We start from the raw sequence: 20,935 nt of genomic DNA, 5'->3' as shown, positions 1-20,935 counted from the left end.
CTTAGCTATCCATTTCTAATTTCCAACTAGGAGCTAGTTTTGTCAAATATTTAAAAGGATGATTTAATTTATTAACAAGTTATGAATTGTACGTGTTATTTCTTCAAGAGAAAAATACATGTTCACAAATGAGAATTATTTTTGGGTTAATAATTTATTTATTTACATATTTTATCAATTTAAGCAAAAGAAAATACTATATTTCTGTCGATATCAAATTGTGCAGACATGATTCCATAAATAACTCATTATGCCCCTATTTTTACCATTCACAAACTTCCACCTACTTTGTCATCAATCTAGAACAAATCTCGGAACAAAAATGGCGACACCGGGAGCATACGAAGAACACCTCCCGGCAGTTCCCGATTGGCTCAACAAAGGCGACAACGCATGGCAAATGACAGCATCTGCACTCGTCGGACTCCAAAGCATGCCGGGACTCGTCATCCTCTACGCCTCCGTCGTCAAAAAGAAATGGGCGGTCAACTCCGCCTTCATGGCCCTTTACGCCTTCGCCGCCGTCCTCATTTGCTGGGTCTTACTTTGCTACCGGATGGCTTTCGGCGATCAACTCTTTCCTTTCTGGGGGAAGGGAGCACCGGCGTTGGGTCAGAAGTATCTCGCCCGTCAAGCCGTCCTGCCTGAGACCATTCACTATTACAGCGACGGCAGAGTTGAATCTCCGGCGACCAAGCCGTTTTATCCGATGGCTACGATGGTGTATTTTCAGTTCACTTTTGCTGCTATTACGATGATTCTGCTGGCTGGATCTGTGCTTGGGAGGATGAATATCAGGGCTTGGATGGCTTTCGTTCCTCTGTGGTTGGTGTTTTCATACACCGTCGGAGCATTTAGTCTGTGGGGTGGTGGTTTTCTGTATCATTGGGGTGTTATTGACTACTCCGGCGGCTATGTTATTCATCTGTCATCAGGGATAGCCGGTTTCACTGCTGCCTACTGGGTATGTACACGTTTACTGTCTATCGTTAATTTCATTATTTAAAATAGATAATACATATTGTATTTATGCATAAATATAATTTTAATAAGAGGAGATATGAAATTTAATGAAATGAACTTTTAAATAGTTTAAAAATACGAAACACGGATTATGAATTACATATACTATACTTTTTAAAATACAAAATTGAGAAAGAATTTAAAAATATGATTTCGCCTTATTTACCTTGCAAGACTTTTTACATGAGTTGGTGAAAGATTTTTTAACTTTCTATTTGATCGTGTTTTTAATTAGGGAAAAAACTGTTTATTTATCCCTTAGACATATTAAATAAATAAATAAGTTGTTGGTTATTTTATTTGCTTATAGAATTAATATTTGGTCACGTATATAGCTTTTGGTCAAACTTCGAACATGTTAACCACCGATGAAATTAATAAATACATGATAATCTTTTCAAAAGATATAATATGATTATTAATGATATTTTGATGACAACATTGTTTTACCAAGTATCATGTATAAAAAAAAAAAAAAAAAAAGTCTATACAAATGTATAATATTAGTTTTATAAAATGACCAAATATTTATTTTTGTGTGAGATTTTATTTTATTTTTTCATTTTTAATAACAAAGTTGTTTTTAAAATTAAATATTTAATATTTTATCTTTTTAATTAGTTGATCAATATAGTTTGCTTTCATGCAAAACGTGATACATTTTGTAACAAATATAAAATATAATTTGTATAAATGAAGTATTATAATATAGAGTGTTATTTACTCGATATTAAATCATAAATTAATAATCGTATATTTTATCTGAAAAACAATTTTATAACAAGCTAAAATATACACAATACTATAGAGATGTAAAAGGGAAAAAAAAAAAGCATTGTAAACGCGGAGACTTTTTAGATAGATATATAGTCAAATTTTTATATGTATTGTCGACCATACATTCACATGATATTCCATATATGATACCAATTATTTAAAGACTTCATTTTCTTTTGATCAAGTGGTTGTTTCGATAGATACTATAGGGTCATAAACTGATGACGAGTTGACGAGCCAACTCTCTGCAAATCCAACACCATTTTGAATCAAATATGTTATGCTTATATTTACAAAACTTATTAAAAAGAGTATGTAGCTTATATAAATAAACAATGATAATACGCCTACCAACCTTTTTCACAAGTCAAGCTTACATGGTTTTTGTTTCACATTATCTTTTTGAAAAGAATTAAAGAATCATAATGGAATTGAATTTAATCAAATCATGTATTCAACTTTTCTATAACCTTATGTTCATTTATATACTGATACATCTTTCGAGTTGGAGCGCAAATAGTGAGAGTCCGTCTAAATTACTTCTGATATCTTATTTCAATTAGGAACCAATATTTAAAAATTAAAATTAAATTCTTAGAATAAAATAAAAATAAATTTGTATTTAATAATATAATCATTATAGTTTAATAAAAAATAAAAAATTATAAAAACTAGTCAATAGGATATGTAATTTCATTCCATCATGTTTATCACAATCAAATGAATCAAATTCCCTTTATTTGACAATTGTATACAACATATTTTTTGTAATACATAACAATATAATGTTTTTTTTAATTATATAACCCTACAAAACCATAAATTATGTATGATTAAAAAAAACTATTATACAGAACAAAACACAAATTATTGATAACGTTTTAAATAGTCAAAAAAATAGTAACTACAAAAGAAACATATAAAATATCTCAAAATCCATTTATATTTATGATTTATTGAATTATTTTTAAATTAAATTGCTATTCAAATTAACCGTATATAATATTTTTGGCATTGAAGGTTGGGCCAAGGTTAAAAAGTGATAGGGAAAGGTTCCCTCCAAACAATGTATTGCTGATGCTCGCCGGAGCCGGATTACTATGGATGGGGTGGTCTGGTTTCAACGGCGGAGCTCCATATGCAGCTAACGTTCCTGCTTCAGTGGCGGTGTTAAACACAAACATATCCGCCGCCACAAGTCTTCTCGTTTGGACGACTCTCGATGTGGTTTTCTTTGGAAAGCCATCGGTGATTGGAGCTGTTCAGGGTATGATGACAGGCCTAGCCTGCATTACTCCGGGAGCAGGGGTGGTGCAATCATGGGCGGCGATAGTCATGGGGATACTTTCCGGCAGCATTCCATGGTTTACGATGATGATCCTTCACAAAAAATCAATTTTGCTTCAAAAGGTAAAAACTCACTTCTAGAAACTTTTTAGTTTTTAAATTCTCATACGACATTTAAAATACTTTCTAAACTGAAAAGGTGTTTAAGAATAATACGTCACATTAGATGGGTCCCATAAGAATAAAGAATAAAGAGTATTATTATCTTATTATCTTATATCTTATTTGTATGCAGTTTCTTATTACCGTACAGACATTTGTTTATTAAGGATATTTAACTGAATTATAATATCTTTTTACCTTTTTTTTTTCCTATTAATTTCCAATCTATTTTAACTGAATTATAAATGTTATTTAATTTAATTTAAATTTGATTCACATGTTAAATTTATTCATTTGTCATCATCTTAAATAAATAAAAAGAAAAATATGATCAAAAGATATGAGGATATTTAATTTCTCGTTATGAGAAATAACTACGAGATTTTGAATTCTAACCTGTATATTCTAAACTACTAGACTATTTTTTGTTATTAAACCAAACTAGAACATATTTCTTATTTTAATAGTTATCTTTTGAATAAATATAATTAGCAGCGTAGCCAAGATTTTATTTGAGGGTAGGCCAAGTAATAAATATGAACAAATAGCAAAATACTTCAAATGATAACAAAATGTAACAATGTATGATTTTAAAATGAATTGTTTGTTTAAGTTGAAAGTAATTGATTAATTAATATATTAAAAAAATATTAATATACGAATCTGATAAACGAGAAATTCACTATTAATATTGAAATGCAATTTGATATATTCAAAAAATTATTATCTCAATTCTTTAATCGACGTGTCTCAACAGACAAATTCTTTTCTTCCTTATCAATTTAAGTAGTTTTGAGTGAGATGAATCATATCATAATTCAGAGCCTAATCATTTTTTATTCAAAAGAAATATAATTTTTATATATAATATATATTTCACTTTAAATTTGTGTGAGGTGGGCTAAGACCAACTGTCACACTCATATAGCTACGCCTCTTAAAATAATTTAAGGGTATTTGAGATTTATTATTTGAAATGTTTATTGATTTATTACACCATTAATAAATTAATATAAGTAGTTAGATAGAAAAATATTAAAAATACTTATTAACTTAAATATACAATTTTTAAATAAGCAATCACAAACACAACCATATGTTCTTATCGTATTATGTTATCACGGTGGTACTTATAATGTACTTCTTTCTTATTACACATAACATATATAATAAATATTATTTCATAGATTACTCATAAGTACAAATACTAAACAGCATTTGTTTTACATAACTTATCAATCGATTTGAACCATTTTAAAACAAACATATCGATTGAATAGATTAGTCATCATATATTGTAGTTCTAGAAAAAGAAATGGTAGTAATACATATATAGATAACAACATATATATGAAGGTGGTTTAGACTTTAGCGGTGTTTCACATAGTATGAAACACTCGACCTAAGTTTTAAAATTGACTCAACGTGTTCAAAAATAGTATGCTACATGCATATTAAATATATTAATTAGCTATATATAGAATAAGAACATAATTTTGGATTTTCCATAAAATACATATATAACGTGTACTTGTCTTAATAATTATAGGTGGATGACACCCTAGGTGTGTTTCACACACATGCAGTAGCAGGTCTCTTGGGTGGTCTATTGACCGGTCTACTTGCTGAGCCGACCCTATGCAACATGGTTTTACCAGTTAGCGGTTCAAGAGGTGCATTTTATGGTAAAAACGGAGGCAAACAATTCCTAAAACAACTAGTTGCAGCCTTATTTGTGATCGGATGGAACCTTGTATCCACAACAATTATTCTTCTATTTATCAGAATTTTCATGCCATTAAGGATGCCTGAAAACGAGTTGATGATCGGTGATGATGCTGTTCATGGAGAAGAAGCATATGCATTGTGGGGTGATGGTGAAAAATATGATCCAAATAGACATGGCTCTATTTTTGGAGCAGCTGAGCTAACGCCAAATGATCATAATTATAACCATACCACAGCTAGAGGCGTTACCATTAATTTGTAGATTCATCATTCATCATTCATCATTCATTGTTTGTTCAGTTCCCACATAATTAATAGCCTTCAAATTCATATTTAATATGAGTGTACGTCTATGTGGACACATTTGATTTACCACCACATATTGTGAGACATGTTTAGGTCATATTCCCATCAATGTTGTTGTGTATATACTATATAGTGATGGCTTAAAAATGACAGTAGGGTGTGCATTAAAACTTAAAAGTTGTTTACATGTTGAAGAGTGTACGATTATTGTTTTCTTTTTGCAATAGAAAACTGTTTTTCCATCATGACTTTACAATATTTTATAACTAGGTTATAACCCGTGGAAACCACAGTCAGTATATTGAAAATTTTTATATAAATAAAAAAAATAACAAATGTCAAAAAAACCCAAGATATTGTCGATTGTAAGTAATTATAAATTAATTTGTTAAGTAAAATAAATATAATAATGTTATTAGGATATGATTTTGTATTTTCAAATTTTGAATTGAATTTGATTTGTTACCAAAAAATGAAATAATAAAAATCATAGAAAATGTCACGTGTCAAAGAGACATTCTAAAAAACTGACAAATGTCAATTTTAAGTTTCATTTATTAGAAGAGGTAGATTAACCGAATATCTGTGTGTTAATATGAAAAATATGTTAGTTGAAATGACTCCATCGTTGTCATTAACCATGACATAGTGGTTCTTATACTAAATTACCTTAAAACATTGTGGATATTTTCATCATATGACAAAATAAAATATATTAAAATCATGTCATCTTAGTCACTGTATTATAGTCGTACATGAAAAAAAAATAAAATTATTATATGTTAACTATTATTATGGTTAATAAATTTTTATGGATGTCTTTTACAACTATATCATAATAATATTATCGATGTTGGAGTTATATGAGGACCAAATCTTAATCTTTGATCAAAACTGATCTTGTGGCTAAAAAATAACCCAGATTAAGGTGCCTAATTAAGTTTTTAGGGGCAGTTTAGTCAATGTTCTAATCATAATAACTAATCATGATTTATCTCCTATTCATCATTTAACGTAACAAGATGTCGTCCCATTCATCTGATGATTTTCTCAATCACAACCAAATCGATCAAATCCTCCACATAAAGTTATCTCTTTCACCTGATGAAATCGCAACTAAAAGTATGATATTCAAGAACTTCAAGTTTCGATTGTTAGTCTATTCAATGATTTTCATCAGATCATCATCATCAGCAAATCGATCATCAATTGATATCGATTTCCAACAGTTTTCAAGCTTTGATTTTTTTACAATCAAATCTGTGATTTTAGCAATTCATCATCATCTTAGATGTATTCTCAATTAGAGGCTTTGATTTCAGCTATTAATAATTTGTTTCAAGATGTATTTTTTTCCTGCACATTCGAGCACATATTACGTTAAGAAAAGCAAGCAACAACAACGAATCTTTGAGCTAATATGCATTCTTTCTATAAATTAATGAGGTATGTACAAAAAATTATTATTATTGAGCAAATTCTCTTAAACTAAAAATGCACTCTACCTGTTTGATGAAAGTCCTGAATGAATAATGAGTCTGATGTATCACTCCCTCCTTCCTACGACTTAAGTCCTCTTTAAGAATGTGTGTATACTTACAAAATATGAGTCACAATTGGTGAAAAATGATATAATGTTTGCTTCTCATATTAGCTTCACTACAGTTTTGTTTAAATATGATTTTTTTTTAAACACAAAAGGTTGGAGATTGATTTTAGCAAAATTTTGTTTAAATCTTGATAGAATTGTATATTATTATGATTAGAATAATAGTATGTTTTATGTTTTATTTTAAATATCATGATGTATATTTATGCATGTTTGAAAGATTTTGAAAGATTGGTGCTTGCATCATAGGGAAATATCTGACCATGTTGATGCTTGGAGCTTGGAACATGTTTTATCATTGGTTTGCCTCTAAATGATTAAATCATATTCTTGTTGATATAAATGTTGCTCTTTTTCCATCATATTTAGACAAGTACACTAAATGGTGCATATATGAAAGATTGGTGTAATCATTGTAGGGAAATCTCAGACTATGTTGATGCTTGAAGCTTGAAAGATGTTTCCTCATTGTTTTTATTATTTTGATTATATGAGTGAAAGGTTTAGGTTAGTTACTATCCTCCTTGTCAGTAGCATGTGAAGTAAAAGATGAATTTGGATCAGTTTAGCATGAAACAGAAGTGGTACTTGGTCGCATTTCATCATATTTTTTTATTACATTACATAGTAAATAGTATATTATTCTGATTAGAATAATTGAAAAACATTACTCATACGTCCTTCTATATTCAGAAAATTAAGTTTAGAATACAATTTTGTAAATATTTATACAATAATTAATATTAATGGAATACTTTTTTGTAGGTCAAATTAATGATGGTGCTGAAGAATCACACTCAAGCAATGAACTCGTTTCAACTAATGATTATTTAGTTTGGATTCTGGATATTCTACATGTACATATATATAATGTTATAGTCTACTTTGATTTTTGTTTGTTGAACTACTCAATTAGTTCCATATTTCGTTTAGAATATAATACATGATATAGTGCACATATTTAATGATATAATCTATTATTATATGTTCTATATTGATGATACTGATATCTTATTGAAGTGTATAATTCTATTTTTAATAACTTATAAGTGTAATATTCTAATACACGTTTATAAATGATGATGTAATTGAATGTGTTTTTTTACTATGACTAATATTCTAGATTTGATTATTGTTATGTGTTATATTCTACATTGATATTTGTTGTTGATATAATCAAGTAGTTTTATATTTTAAAAAGCTCATTATGTATAAACCTCTGAAAAGTAACAACATATAACATTATTATAATAGAATTTTCTACATATACTACACATTATTTTCATGTAATAAATTAACTTATTTATTTAAAAACCTATAACATAATTCTATTAGAATATTCTACATATACATTTATGAAAACAAATAACACATAACATTATTCAGTTTGAATATTCTACATATACATATTATTTTTATTTAATAAATGAAATTATTTAACAAGAAACCTATAAAATTATTCAATTAGATTATGAATATCATACATCATGCGTTAGATTCAAATGAGATGACCTTAATACTGTGAGGCCATGAGACCATGAGACCATGAAACTGATAGTTTATTTTATTTCCTTATTTTTATTAGTTTATTTTAGATTTTTAGCTCTTTTTATTAGTATTGCATTGTATATTCCTTATTTTATTTATCATGGATCGTACCCGAGACTTTTTATTTTGCATGAGGAATTTTGTAGGGTTTTGGAGCTCATTGTGGTTGCAGTTCGACTGGAGTTAGGCTTAGTGGGCTTTTTGATGCATTATTGGGCTTGGCGGATCCACCAAAGGAGATTTGGGCTTAAAAAGTTAAAGGCTTGGATGAAGTGGGCTTGTGAAGATGGATCATGGATTGTTAATTTGGGTTTGGAGCATCCATATTTGAAGCTAAAAGATGATTGGTTAATTTGAATCATGTGGGATATGGAGGGGACCAAGGGAATCTTTGGTAGTGGGATGGTTAGTGGAGAAAAAATGAGCCAATAGCATTCCAGCAGCACTTGCGTGGGTGGAATTTCCGCCGCGCGGGTACCCGCGCAACTGCCCAGTTTTGGGCATTTTGGTCATTTGGCTTGCCATTACCTTGGGGGATTGGATCTATCATCCATACTCTCGATTTTACACCATTGGAGACCTGTAGGAGGCGATTTTGAAGCTCAAGACTCATCTCTTTTCATCTTTCCAAGTTATTGGTAGTTTCTGTATGCAATTAGACTTTTGTGATTGTTATTCTAGTGTCATGAGTGGCTAAACTCTCTATTTGGTTAACTTTGGCTAAAAACCCTTGAATGTTTGTGGGTTTTTGAAGGATTCATGTTTGATTATCAATTATCTCATGTTTATGATTCTAGTTCATATTTCTTATGCTTGTTTGATACTTTGATCATGAGCTTGGTACTTGAATGAGCAATTGTTGGTTTATTTCTTTGGTTTTGCATTGAATCATTGAATTTACTTAGAACAAGAGCTTTATGATGGTAGAAATCATCTCTAGCTTATGAATCATAACTCCTTTATGGGTGTGTAAGCATTGACATCCTCTAGGAATTGGGGATTCCTTCATTCTTAAGGCTAATTAACTTCTTGGGTTCAATTGCTTCAATTGGATCTTTGATTTTGATTAAGAAGGTGTGTTGTGGGCTTCCCCAACCTCCATACTACCTATGAGGAATCTTGGCATATCATGCTTCATGATTTCTATAACCAATTTGGGATGAATGATAAGCTTTGTATTGAATCCTAATGATAAACACACAAATGTTCATTGTGTTGAATTGCCTTGGTTAACCAATTATTCTCAACATTTGAGCATCTCACCATCTTGCCTAATTGCAAGCTTTTTAGTTATTCAAGTATTTTAGTTTTCAAGCAATCAAACACCACCCCCCTTTTTTTAGTTTAATTGTAGTTAATTAGTTAAATTTCACTAGATCTATTGGATTGCGTTGGTGATTGAATACAACCATTTCCCCGAGGATCGATACCCATTTTTTTTACCATTATATTACGTTTTATTTGCAAACAAATTGTGTAATTTTCTTGGTGGGCTTGACATCCCACCAAGTTTTGGCGTCGTTGCCGGGGATCGAACCCGGGTCACCCGCGTGACAGGCGGGAATACTTTACCACTATACTACAACGACATTTCTCTAGTGAAATATTCTAATATTTTAGTGTTCTTAAAAATATAATATATGTAATATTCTAATGTTCTAAAACATATAACATTATTCCAAAAGAATTATTATACATGAACATACAACTGGTAAAATTATTCTATTAGAATATTCTACATATACATAGTAAATAAGTCTTATTAACATTACATATAACTATAAATTCATTTTTTTTTTGTAAAAAGTTCATTACATATAAATCTATAAAAACCAACAAAATTTAACACTATTCTAATAGAATGTTCTAAATGTCAATTTTTTGAGACCTTAAGACCATTAGACCACTTTTCTCTAGTGAAATATTCTAATATTTCAGTGTTCATAAAAATATAATATATGTAATATTCTAATATTCTAAAACATATAACATTATTCAAATAGAATTATTATACATAAGCATACAACCTATAAAATTATTCTATTAGAATATTCCTCATATACACAGTAAGTAGGTTTTATTAACATTACATATATCTATAAATTCTAAAATATTATTGTAAAAAATGTCATTACATATAAATCTATAAAAAACAACATTTAACATTATTCTAATAGAATATTATAAATATACAGAAAACATATAACATCACTTTATTAGAATATTGTACATGAACTACAACAAAAAATGAACATTTGACCATAAAAGCATGATATTTCAGATTGGTCAAAGCATAACTATTTTTTAACCATGACTATTATTTTGTGAAACATTCACTGGCCATTGAAACAACCATACCTATTGTTCAAAACTAAAAAAAGATAACCAATATTCAAACAAACAAAACACTACCATGTCATTCATAATCAAAGACTTTCAAATATTCTAAAAAAATTATTCACGTCCTTCCAGTATGTTTCTTGCATCGATCCATTCCCTCATCATTTTTAATGACCATCCTTATCAACCTTTCCCTATTCCTTTGCTTCGTCAGTTGCTTTCTAATGGAATTGGAATCTGATTGGTCAAAGCATAACTATTTTGTATGCTTCTTATTCTGCAGAAAACCTTCTTTACCCAAGTCAATATTTCACATTTCCACTTACTATTCCAGAAAAATTTCCATCTGCACATTAAGAACACATCAGAATCGCATTAAGAACACATCAGAATAAATTTCATTAGCTTTCAATGTGTATCAAACACTAATCCTAGCTACAGTAAATAATTTCAAAAATATTTAACCGAAACTACAATAAAGAAGTTCATTTCTAGCCCAAGCTATAGTGAATCAGGATCAAACACTAACCATAGCTACGATATAAATTTCAGAAAAATAATTCCTAAATTAGAATAAATTGTTTAACAACTTCCTAAAGCCTATTACAAGAGATGATTTAGAACCTACATTATGTAGAATCTAAATCTGAATCAAATATTATCGAACTAAAACATAAAGAGACGAATTCAGTTATGTCAGGATAGAATAACAAATTCTCAAAGTTTTAGTTTTGACTTATCAAAGTAAGCAGTAACATCTGGTTAATCAATAAAATAACATTTTAAATCAAATTTATGAAGTAACACCTAACTTTACAAATAATAATACCTAGAATATTAAGTTACTAAAGACTATTTTACTAATATTTTTACTGGATCATCTAACTTATCAAACAAAGTAACATATGAATCAAATTAAGAAGTACCATATTACTTATCAAACTAGAATACTTAGAATATCAAATTATCAAACAACATTTCACTAAATATTTACCAGATAATCCAATTACTCAAAAAAATAACATCTAAAATCAATTTAGGAAGCAAGTTATGTTTGCATAACATTCTATCATTTTCAATAACAATTTTCTTGTAGAAAATATGAAATCAATACAGAGTGCATTATGTCGAACGCCTAGCGGGCGATCACTAAATTTACCAATCACCTAACTAACACTAGAAGTATGAAACTAATAAGATAAACCAAACAAACTAAGATCTTGAATCAAATTATAATTCAAATTCCAAGAATATCTCTACACATTTTGTGAATAACTTCATTTATGCATAGTAACATAGCTTGGATTGTAGATTTATTAACATTGAAATTGTTAACAGCCAAAAATGAGTCAATGGAATCTTTTATTACCTGATGAGAAGAATCCTTCATCAACTAAGAATCATGAGAAGAAGTAGCAATTGAAGGATTGGCAGAAACATGATTCAAGATCAGAATATGAATAAAAACGTTTAAAATCAAAATGAAAGTGAATCAAAATCGATTTTTAGGGTTTTATTGGGGGTTTTGGAAGATCGGTGCAAAGTAGAATCAGAATGAGAAGAAAACTCATAGATGAATACATCAACTCATAATCACATACATATTATAAAAGCGACAATTAGAATATTTTAATTCAAAATCACCCACAAATATAAAATCAAGAAGAAATTATAGTATTATACGTCACCTGGATTAACTCTTGATGCAAAATATGAATCCGATTCTGTAGAATGATCCATTTGTTGTAAAACTAAGCTTCGATTTCATTTGATTCAGGAATGTTGATGCTCGAGAACTTGATCCGATTTTAGAATCAAAATAACAATGTTGAAACTACGAATCAGAACGAAGTAGAAGATGTTGATGATCGAGATTGAATAAGACGAATTTTGGTGTTCGTATCGAGGTTACTTAAGGTTTTGCAGATCAGAATGAAGAAGATTGAAGAGGATATAAAAAGTTTTTACGACCTGAATGAAATAGACAGTAAAATCCCCTTACTGCCCCACCGCACCCTTATTCTAATCCTGAAGTTCCATTTAATTGCAAAAATGCCACCGTCTCCTTGTGCTTCCTTGTTGTGTAATCTTATTGTATTTTAGCCTTAGATTATTCAAGATGAGTGGTCAAGATTTGGTCTCGTTGTCTCACAAAATACTATTGTCTCACATGAACCTAACCCTATATATATATATATATATATATATATATATATATATATATATATATATATATATATATATATATATAAAGAGAGAGAAAGAGAGAGAGGAGAGTTCAATTGAGAAAAAAAAAGTTAAGAATGAGGGAATCATTTTCAGGCACACATTTATTTTGCCGCAAAACAATTAGGCGTACCGGCGGAAATGGATAACGGATACACATATGTTTCCAACCAAACATGTTTCCTTAAACTATGTTAATCATTACCTTAATATACACGAAAACATTTTTTTTTGTTTTTTTGATTTTTAGAAAGCTATTTTTATCGAAAAATTATTTTAAATATATCAAAATTAATAATTTTTTATTCTCTATAAATAGACATCCATATTGATATAGTTTTAAGTTAAAAAAAAATATTTTTTTAGACTTTCAGCTCTCGTTATTAATAAGTGAATAAAAATTAATCAGATTTTTATTACAATACATTCGTTTATATATAAATATAACACGTAATAAAGTTTTCTTACTTAAAATATATTTTTTACATCATCTTTCATCATATATTATATTTATATATGAATAAAACGTGTATTAGTTGTCGTCATATTTTATATTCATATATGAATAAAACATTTATCAAATTTTTGTTACAGTTAATTTGATATTCATATATGAATAAGTAATATAAATGATACTTCAATTGTAAAAAAAAATTAATCATATTTTTTTATTCATAAGTGAATAACGAATGTATTGTAGTAAAAATCTGATGCATTTTTAATCACTTATGAATAACGATAGTTGAAACTATAAAAAAAATAAAAATTTTAATTTATCTTAAAACTATAGCAATATGGATGTCTATTTATAGAGAATAAAAAATTATGAATTTTGATATATTTAAAATCATTTTTCGATAAAAATTGCTCCTTAAAAATTAAAAAAACGAAAAAAAAAACTATGTTTTTGTATATATTAAGGTAATGATTAGCATAGTTTAAAGAAACATGTTTTGTTGAAAAACACATGTGTATTACTTTCCCATTTCCGCCGGTACTAAGGAGGCTTTTGCGGCAAAAATAAATGAGTGGCTGAGATTGATTCCCCCATTCTCAATCTTTTTTATTTTCTCAATTGAATATATATATATATATATATATATATATATATATATATATATATATATATATATATATATAGGGTTGAGATCGGTTGAGAACTCATATTTTCCCGACAACCCGAGAACTAAAAGTGGAGCGTTGGATTAAAAGTAATTCATTAAGGATATGATCGTCATCTTACCAATCTCATTTAATGTTTAATTTTTTGTGTTATTTAATATATTAATATAAATGTCTAAAAATTTACATCATAAATCAAATTTTCATATTTTTTTAAATATAGTATTTTTCGTTTTTCTTTTAAAATGCAGATTTTTTAATTTTTTTTATAGAAAACATGAATTTTTGAAAATAAAATGAAAAAAAAATATTTTTTTTAAAAAACTGCAATTTTTTCAAAAAACTGCAATTTTTTCAAAAAACTGCAATTTTAAAAAAAAAAAAACTGTAATTTTTCTAATGAAAACTACATTTTTTAAAAAAAATGTATATTTCTTATACTATAATATTCGTAAGTAAATCACAAAAAATCTCATTTTATTAATTAATCTATAAACATAATAGTACAAGTATTTTATTCGATACAAAATAAAATATAAAAAATAAAAAATGCTACAAATTTCAAAGCGTTTTCATGTTTTCGTGTCAATAATTACTTATTTTCTTCAATTTATCATTTTTCATCTCTTCAATATTCACCACAATTTCTTCCAAATCTACAAGAAAATAAAAAAATGATTAATACAAAAACACTAACAAAAATACATATGTGATTTACATGTGAATCAAATGTGATTTACGTGTAAATCACATGTGGTTCATATGTGAATTACATGTGATTTACATGTGAATCACGTGTAAATGTGATTTACATGTGAATCATATGTGACCAACTTGTGATTTACATGTGAATTACAGGTTATTCATATGTGAATTACATGTGATTTACATGTGAATCACGTGTAATTGTGATTTACATGTGAACCACATGTAATTCATATTTCATATGTGATTCACTTGTGAATTACATGTGATTCATATGTGAATCACATGTAATTTATATGTGAACCACATGTAATTCATATGTGATTCACTTGTGAATTACATGTGATTCATATGTAAATTACATGTGAATTACTTGTGAATCACATGTGAATCACATATGAATCTACTTGTGATTTACATGTGAATTACATATGAATCACTTGTGATTTACTTGTGAATTACATGTGATTCATATGTAAATTACATATGAATCACATGTAACTCATATGTGATTCACTTGTGATTTACATGCGAATTACATATGATTTACATGTGAATCACATGTAATTCATATGTGAATCACTTGTGAATTTTTCCATATTATGTGAACTTTCCCTGGTATAAAAGCTACCTGATCAATCTTAAATTGTGCAGATTCACATCGTTTTGGTTCATGGGTATTTTGAAATCCATCATCCCCATCAATCGTCTAAAAAAAACAAAAACAAAAATTATTATTCAAGAGAAAAAAAACTAAGATGAGAATTTGAATTTTGAAAGATAAAAATAACTTTACCTCCATTAAATTATGTTTAACAAACTATATCTGTCTTTGTAATATCTCTTCTGCCATAATCTTGTATCTTACACCCAAATCAATAAACACAACTCCTTTCATGGAAGTTGGGAAATCTTACTTATACTGAAATAAGAAAATTGATATATATATATATATATATATATATATATATATATATATATATATATATATATATATATAAATTATGAAAAATAGGCATAAAGTTAAGAGTTTGTTTGGTATGATGGAATGAAATCAGAGAGAAGTGGAATGAAACAAGGGAATTGAATGGATCATTACATTCAATTCGTGGACTGCCATCGAGTTTCGTTTTCTTAATAATAAGCATATTCTGAGTTTGAATATAACAATAATTACATATTTTTAATACTAAATTTTACAACAAAAAACTGAGGTAAGATGAACCACATATATAAAGGGTTGTGCACATAAATGACATTAAAAACAAAACATTACCGATTTGCAACAATTTCCCATTGATTAAGCCACAGCAGTTACATGAAAGCTTACATATCATATAATCTTCATATTCATTTTGTCATTTCTACAAACATGTTATGGCCATTGATGGATGCATAAAAGTTCTTTCAAGATTTTTGGGATCCTTCAGAAACAAAAGAAAAAAAGAAGATTCGTAATATGAAATCATTTGGTTTAGGTATTGCGCATGAACCACCACCATGAAAACAAAACAAGAAACCGTTCGGATTAATTTAAACCCAAAAATGTATACAAAATGTCGCAAATTATCATCATATTAAGGGGAGAAGGACTCACTGGATTCCTGCCCTCCAAAAAAAATTACAAAACAACCGAGTCGGGAATTAAAAATCAGAAATGATGAAATTAACCTTTGACGATATATGGATTCTTGAGCTTTTCCATGAGCAGCCTTCATTTGCATGTTGTGTAGTTGACCCTTCACACTTAGTTCCTTTGCTAAAGCCTTGTATCCAACAATGTAAGCTTATCTAGCCTAAAATTATGTGATTAAATTCATTTCAATATATAAACACTTTTTTATTTAAAAAAATAATAATTATTATTATATATACCTGTTCAAAGTATGCATTGCGTAGACGTGCATGATCACGAGCTTCACCACGCATCTCAGAATACATATTTGCTGTGAAGTCATGTCAACAAAGTTAAAGCATTCATTCATAGTTTCATACAACTAAGAAACTATTTTTTTAACAAATATTATTATGTTTAATCAAGAAAAGAGAATTAATTGTTATTAACAACAACATCTCCAGTTTCAAGCCAAACAGGGGCTGAGCGGTTTGAACTCCAGCCACCCAGTCTATCTCCATAACTGACCCTTCCATGTCCACCATTATTATAAGGACTGGCCAATACATGAGAGCTTCTACTTGATCCAATAGTGGAATCTTGAGAAGGGTTTCTGTTATATTTTCATATGCTTGAGTCCTGTGAAGCCATTTTTCTAACAACATAAGCAAAATCTGTAGCACCACCAGATGGAAGTGGAGCACCATCTGATGAATATTTGAACATCAGCAAGTTCACTTTTTTATAAAGGACGATAAGGATTAATATGATGTTGGACACCATTCTGATCATCTGTAGGAGAAAGTGCAGGAAAATCCATAGCATTAAGATTTGGAGAAGATAAAGCCTTTGAGTTTAGCTTCTGATTTAAACCACCATCTACTTGAAGCTGCAATTAGAAATTGTGAAAACCATTAATAAAATAAACATCTTTACATCATAAATTAAAGGTAGGATATTGATATACCTCAAGCTGAGTAAGCATCTCAATTGTTAAATTCAAGTCGCCTCCACTTGCAAAATAAACATCTGCAAGACTTTCAGCTGCAAAACCTGCAAACTGAGAAGCCAGAAACTCAAGAGGGTTTACTTATGTACCTTCCATATGTTGTTCATTAAGCATATCATCTAGGTACGGATGGACAGGATCACCATTTTAGGAAGGTCCATTGTGCAACTGATCACCATGAATGTCCCAAGGTTTAGCAGGTTGAAAACTAGCTGAGGAAGATGAAATGGGATACCCCATCTTTTTGGTAAAGCTACTTCTGTTTGTTTCATTGACATATGCTAAAGATAAGGTTGAGAAAGAAAGTGTATTGAGTCCTTGAGGATCTTCGTCTCCTGCAACATTGAAGTCTGGAATGATGTCATCAGGTAGCTGATGATGCCAGTATTGGTGAGCCTCATCATCTGAATTATTTGATACAAATGACTCTGATCTGTCTAGTACTGATTTCCCTGGTATTGTGGCAACAAAATTACCAAAACTTTAAGATGCATCAGGAGCAGCAACAGTTGCATTGGTGATGAGTTACTTGAGAATAAAGGACCTCCCTAAAGCATGAAAACATTAAAATAATCACTCACCAAATTAATTCTAGGTCAAATCAACTAATAAAATGTAGGATTATTATAGATAATCTTGATTGAGAATAATTCCATTGTTAATTATATGAACTGATAAGAGATTAAATCAATTATCAACCAGGTTATCAACTTTTCATCTATGAATTTCTCCAAACAGCAAGCAACAACCTTCACAAAGGATATCAGAAAATCGTTTGATATCAGAAAACGGAAATCGAGTTCTGGTAATCGCAAAATATCATAAAATCGTCTAGAGATGCGTTCAAATTTTTGGAATAACCCTAGCAACTTGTGTAAAACAACTACAAATGGACAAAAAATATATACGAGAAAAACGATCTTACATCCATAGCATCGAGAATCAAGAGCAGTAACCTCATAATTAGGAGCAATAATTTCACCTTGATCTCCACTCGATCTTCAACACAAAAAGTGAAAAGAACATATCGCACCTTCATCTTGTTTATAATCAACAATAATGAAGCATTGATCAGTGGTAGATTTCAGATGAATTGATCATCATTGGCGATGAAACCTGGATCGATGGTGGATATTAATCTGGAGGCAGTAAGAAGACGCCAAGGAAGAACGTGAACGAGAATTTGACACCATCTGGAGGAGAGATCTATGAACGTTATGTTCTCTCTTGATCTCTCGTTGATGATTTCGCCGACGAAGGAAGCACCAAGGCGGAGCGATGAAGACTTCTTGTGTGTGAGAGAGAAGGGGATAGAGAGAAAAAGATAGAATCGGTAAGTAATCAAGAGAGAATTTGATTTTCTTAAATTAGTTAAATTAATTATTATGAAATAATATATTTTATCCCTAATATACCCCTCTGGTTAATTGTTTAAAAGTCTAAGATACCATTAAAAGTGTTGATAATTACAAGTATGCCATCTTTAATCTAAACCATTAAAAATTTTGTTCTAACGTCTCACCTTTAGTTTTCGGGTTCTCGGGAAACTATAGGTTCTCAAATGATCATTCCTCTCTCTCTCTCTCTCTCTCTCTCTCTCTCTCTCTCTCTCTCTCTATATATATATATATATATATATATATATATATATATATATATATATATATATATATATAATTTTTAATTGGATCTTACTTTTAACTAGTGTATAGTTAATTAATAAAAAATAACCTAATTAAATAACTGTAAAACTTAAAGAACACACCACATTAACAAATAAATAAATAAATAAAACTAATTTTATGAATTTCATTAGGTATAATTCTAACTTAAAATATATTCCAGCGCTCATTTATTTGAAAGTATTATTCATATATAACGTTGATCAGTAAATCTAATTTAAAAATATATATTAACTAATATCTTAATTAAATAACAAAAACTAAGTAAAAGTTCAAAAATATAAATTAAAAGTAGATACAAAAGCAATTAAAAACTAAAATTATATTTTATATCAAATACTGAGAATCTAAAACTACGTAATTACTTTTTAGATATCTCAAGGGTTGATGTAATAAGATGTGATACAAATTATTTACTCTTTAAACTATAATAAAAATGTTAGAAACTAAAAAACAACTCTAAACATTAAAGAGAAATAAAATAATGAAAGTTAAAACTTAGATAGTCATTGTCTTTTGATCTTCAAAAACTTGAAAGATTACATAAAAACATATAAAGTGCATTATTAACCAAACAAAACCAAACTCAAATTATAAATAATCATTATACAACTAAATAGAAGTGTAATAAGGTAATAAGATCATTATAATTCAATAAACAAATCAACTAATGATATGTTTGTGATTATTTTTAAAATAAAAGTCACCTTCGGAAAAGTCATGCCACATATAGATGGGTCTCATTTAAAGAAATATTATTATTTTAAATTATTAATTTATTATATGTACTTAGTTTATTATATTACTTCTTTATATATTATAACAGATTTGAATGTTAAAGAAATAATTTGTGATTGAAACTAAACGTGAACTGTAAATAATATTAGTATTTTGAAAACGGTATTAATTTTTAATATTTTGAACTATTTTAATTTCTATTTTATCAAATTAAGCTGCTTTAAATATTTTTAATGGTCAAAAACTCGAAATTGTATATTTTAATAATTTTTATAACCAAATACTAAATTAGTATATTGATGCTAACATTTTAATGTATTATGATTTTTAATTATCATACATACTTATAAAACTAGCATTTTTTCTTGAATCTCATGCATTTGAAACTTCATTTTTTAACTTCCTCAAACCACATTCATTTGAAACCCCATTTTTTAACTAATGCAACTCAAAAGTTTTCTTAATTATGATTTAACACTCAAAATTTTTATAACTTATATTATGTTTAATTAGCATTTAGTGAAAAGTTTACTATAAAAAAGCCAATATTTTGTGTATTTCGTGTTATATAAAATCTTACATGTAAGAAGAATTTGAAGATATTGTGATTCAAAAATTTTCATATAGTTGAAGCATTCACGATCCAAATATGATGATTTGAAGAAATTAGTTATGTCGCATCGATGGTAATTGTAATATGATTTTTTCTTTCAACCAAAACAAATGAAGCTTTTCTATTCTTTCTTTATATTCAGTTTCTCATTTAATCTTTATATGTGATTTGTGTGTATTACTCAATCTTGAATGTGACTCTCCAAACATCAATGTTTTGCTTGGAATATCTTTCTGATTCTTCTTTTTCAAGAAAAATATTTTGATTGCAGGTTAGTGAAGAATTGTCATCAAGTTTCTATGGGTGAATGGTGTTAAATGAAGAAAGAAGATTCATAAAATGGATATAGGTTTTTTTGTTTGAGCAAAGTTGACGAATGTTAGTTTTTTCTTTTGATTTAAATGTATGTTTATGTAACATCTTTATTTATATATTCAACCACTCA

The 20,935-nt window shown here is 28.5% G+C and overlaps 1 protein-coding gene, 1 non-coding gene and 1 pseudogene across 2 annotated transcripts; 1 reads left to right on the top strand and 2 right to left on the bottom strand.

Annotated features, from left to right (window-relative positions):
- Nucleotides 1-234: 234 nt before the first annotated feature.
- LOC145110816 (ammonium transporter 2-like) lies at nt 235-5,525 on the top strand. Its single transcript, XM_079047128.1, has 3 exons — nt 235-964; nt 2,821-3,210; nt 4,799-5,525. Exons 1-3 carry the CDS (start codon nt 251-253, stop codon nt 5,237-5,239), a joined length of 1,545 nt encoding a protein of 514 aa, XP_078903254.1. The 5' UTR covers nt 235-250; the 3' UTR covers nt 5,240-5,525.
- Nucleotides 5,526-9,956: 4,431 nt separating this feature from the next.
- Nucleotides 9,957-10,029, bottom strand: TRNAD-GUC (transfer RNA aspartic acid (anticodon GUC)). The gene has a single exon. It is a non-coding gene; the product is annotated as a tRNA-Asp (tRNA).
- A 5,431-nt stretch (nt 10,030-15,460) lies between these two features.
- LOC145113815 (polyadenylate-binding protein-interacting protein 7-like) lies at nt 15,461-18,650 on the bottom strand (annotated as a pseudogene).
- Nucleotides 18,651-20,935: the final 2,285 nt, after the last annotated feature.

This window comes from Lactuca virosa, chromosome 5 (genome assembly GCF_052849685.1).
Source record: "Lactuca virosa cultivar CGN04683 chromosome 5, Lactuca_virosa_CGN04683_v6, whole genome shotgun sequence".
In the NCBI taxonomy this organism is placed as follows: domain Eukaryota; kingdom Viridiplantae; phylum Streptophyta; class Magnoliopsida; order Asterales; family Asteraceae; genus Lactuca; species Lactuca virosa.
The sequence above is the reverse complement of the archived record's forward strand: the minus strand, read 5'-3'. Positions and strand labels throughout refer to the sequence as shown.

What these genes read in the sequence shown, in the direction of transcription:
- LOC145110816 (XM_079047128.1), top strand. Translation starts at nt 251, where the DNA reads ATGCCCCTATTTTTACCATTCACAAACTTCCACCTACTTTGTCATCAA. An exon ending in GTTTCACTGCTGCCTACTGG is followed by an intron (nt 965 to 2,820) that starts GTATGTACACGT and finishes TTGGCATTGAAG; the next exon opens with GTTGGGCCAAGGTTAAAAAG. An exon ending in AATCAATTTTGCTTCAAAAG is followed by an intron (nt 3,211 to 4,798) that starts GTAAAAACTCAC and finishes TAATAATTATAG; the next exon opens with GTGGATGACACCCTAGGTGT.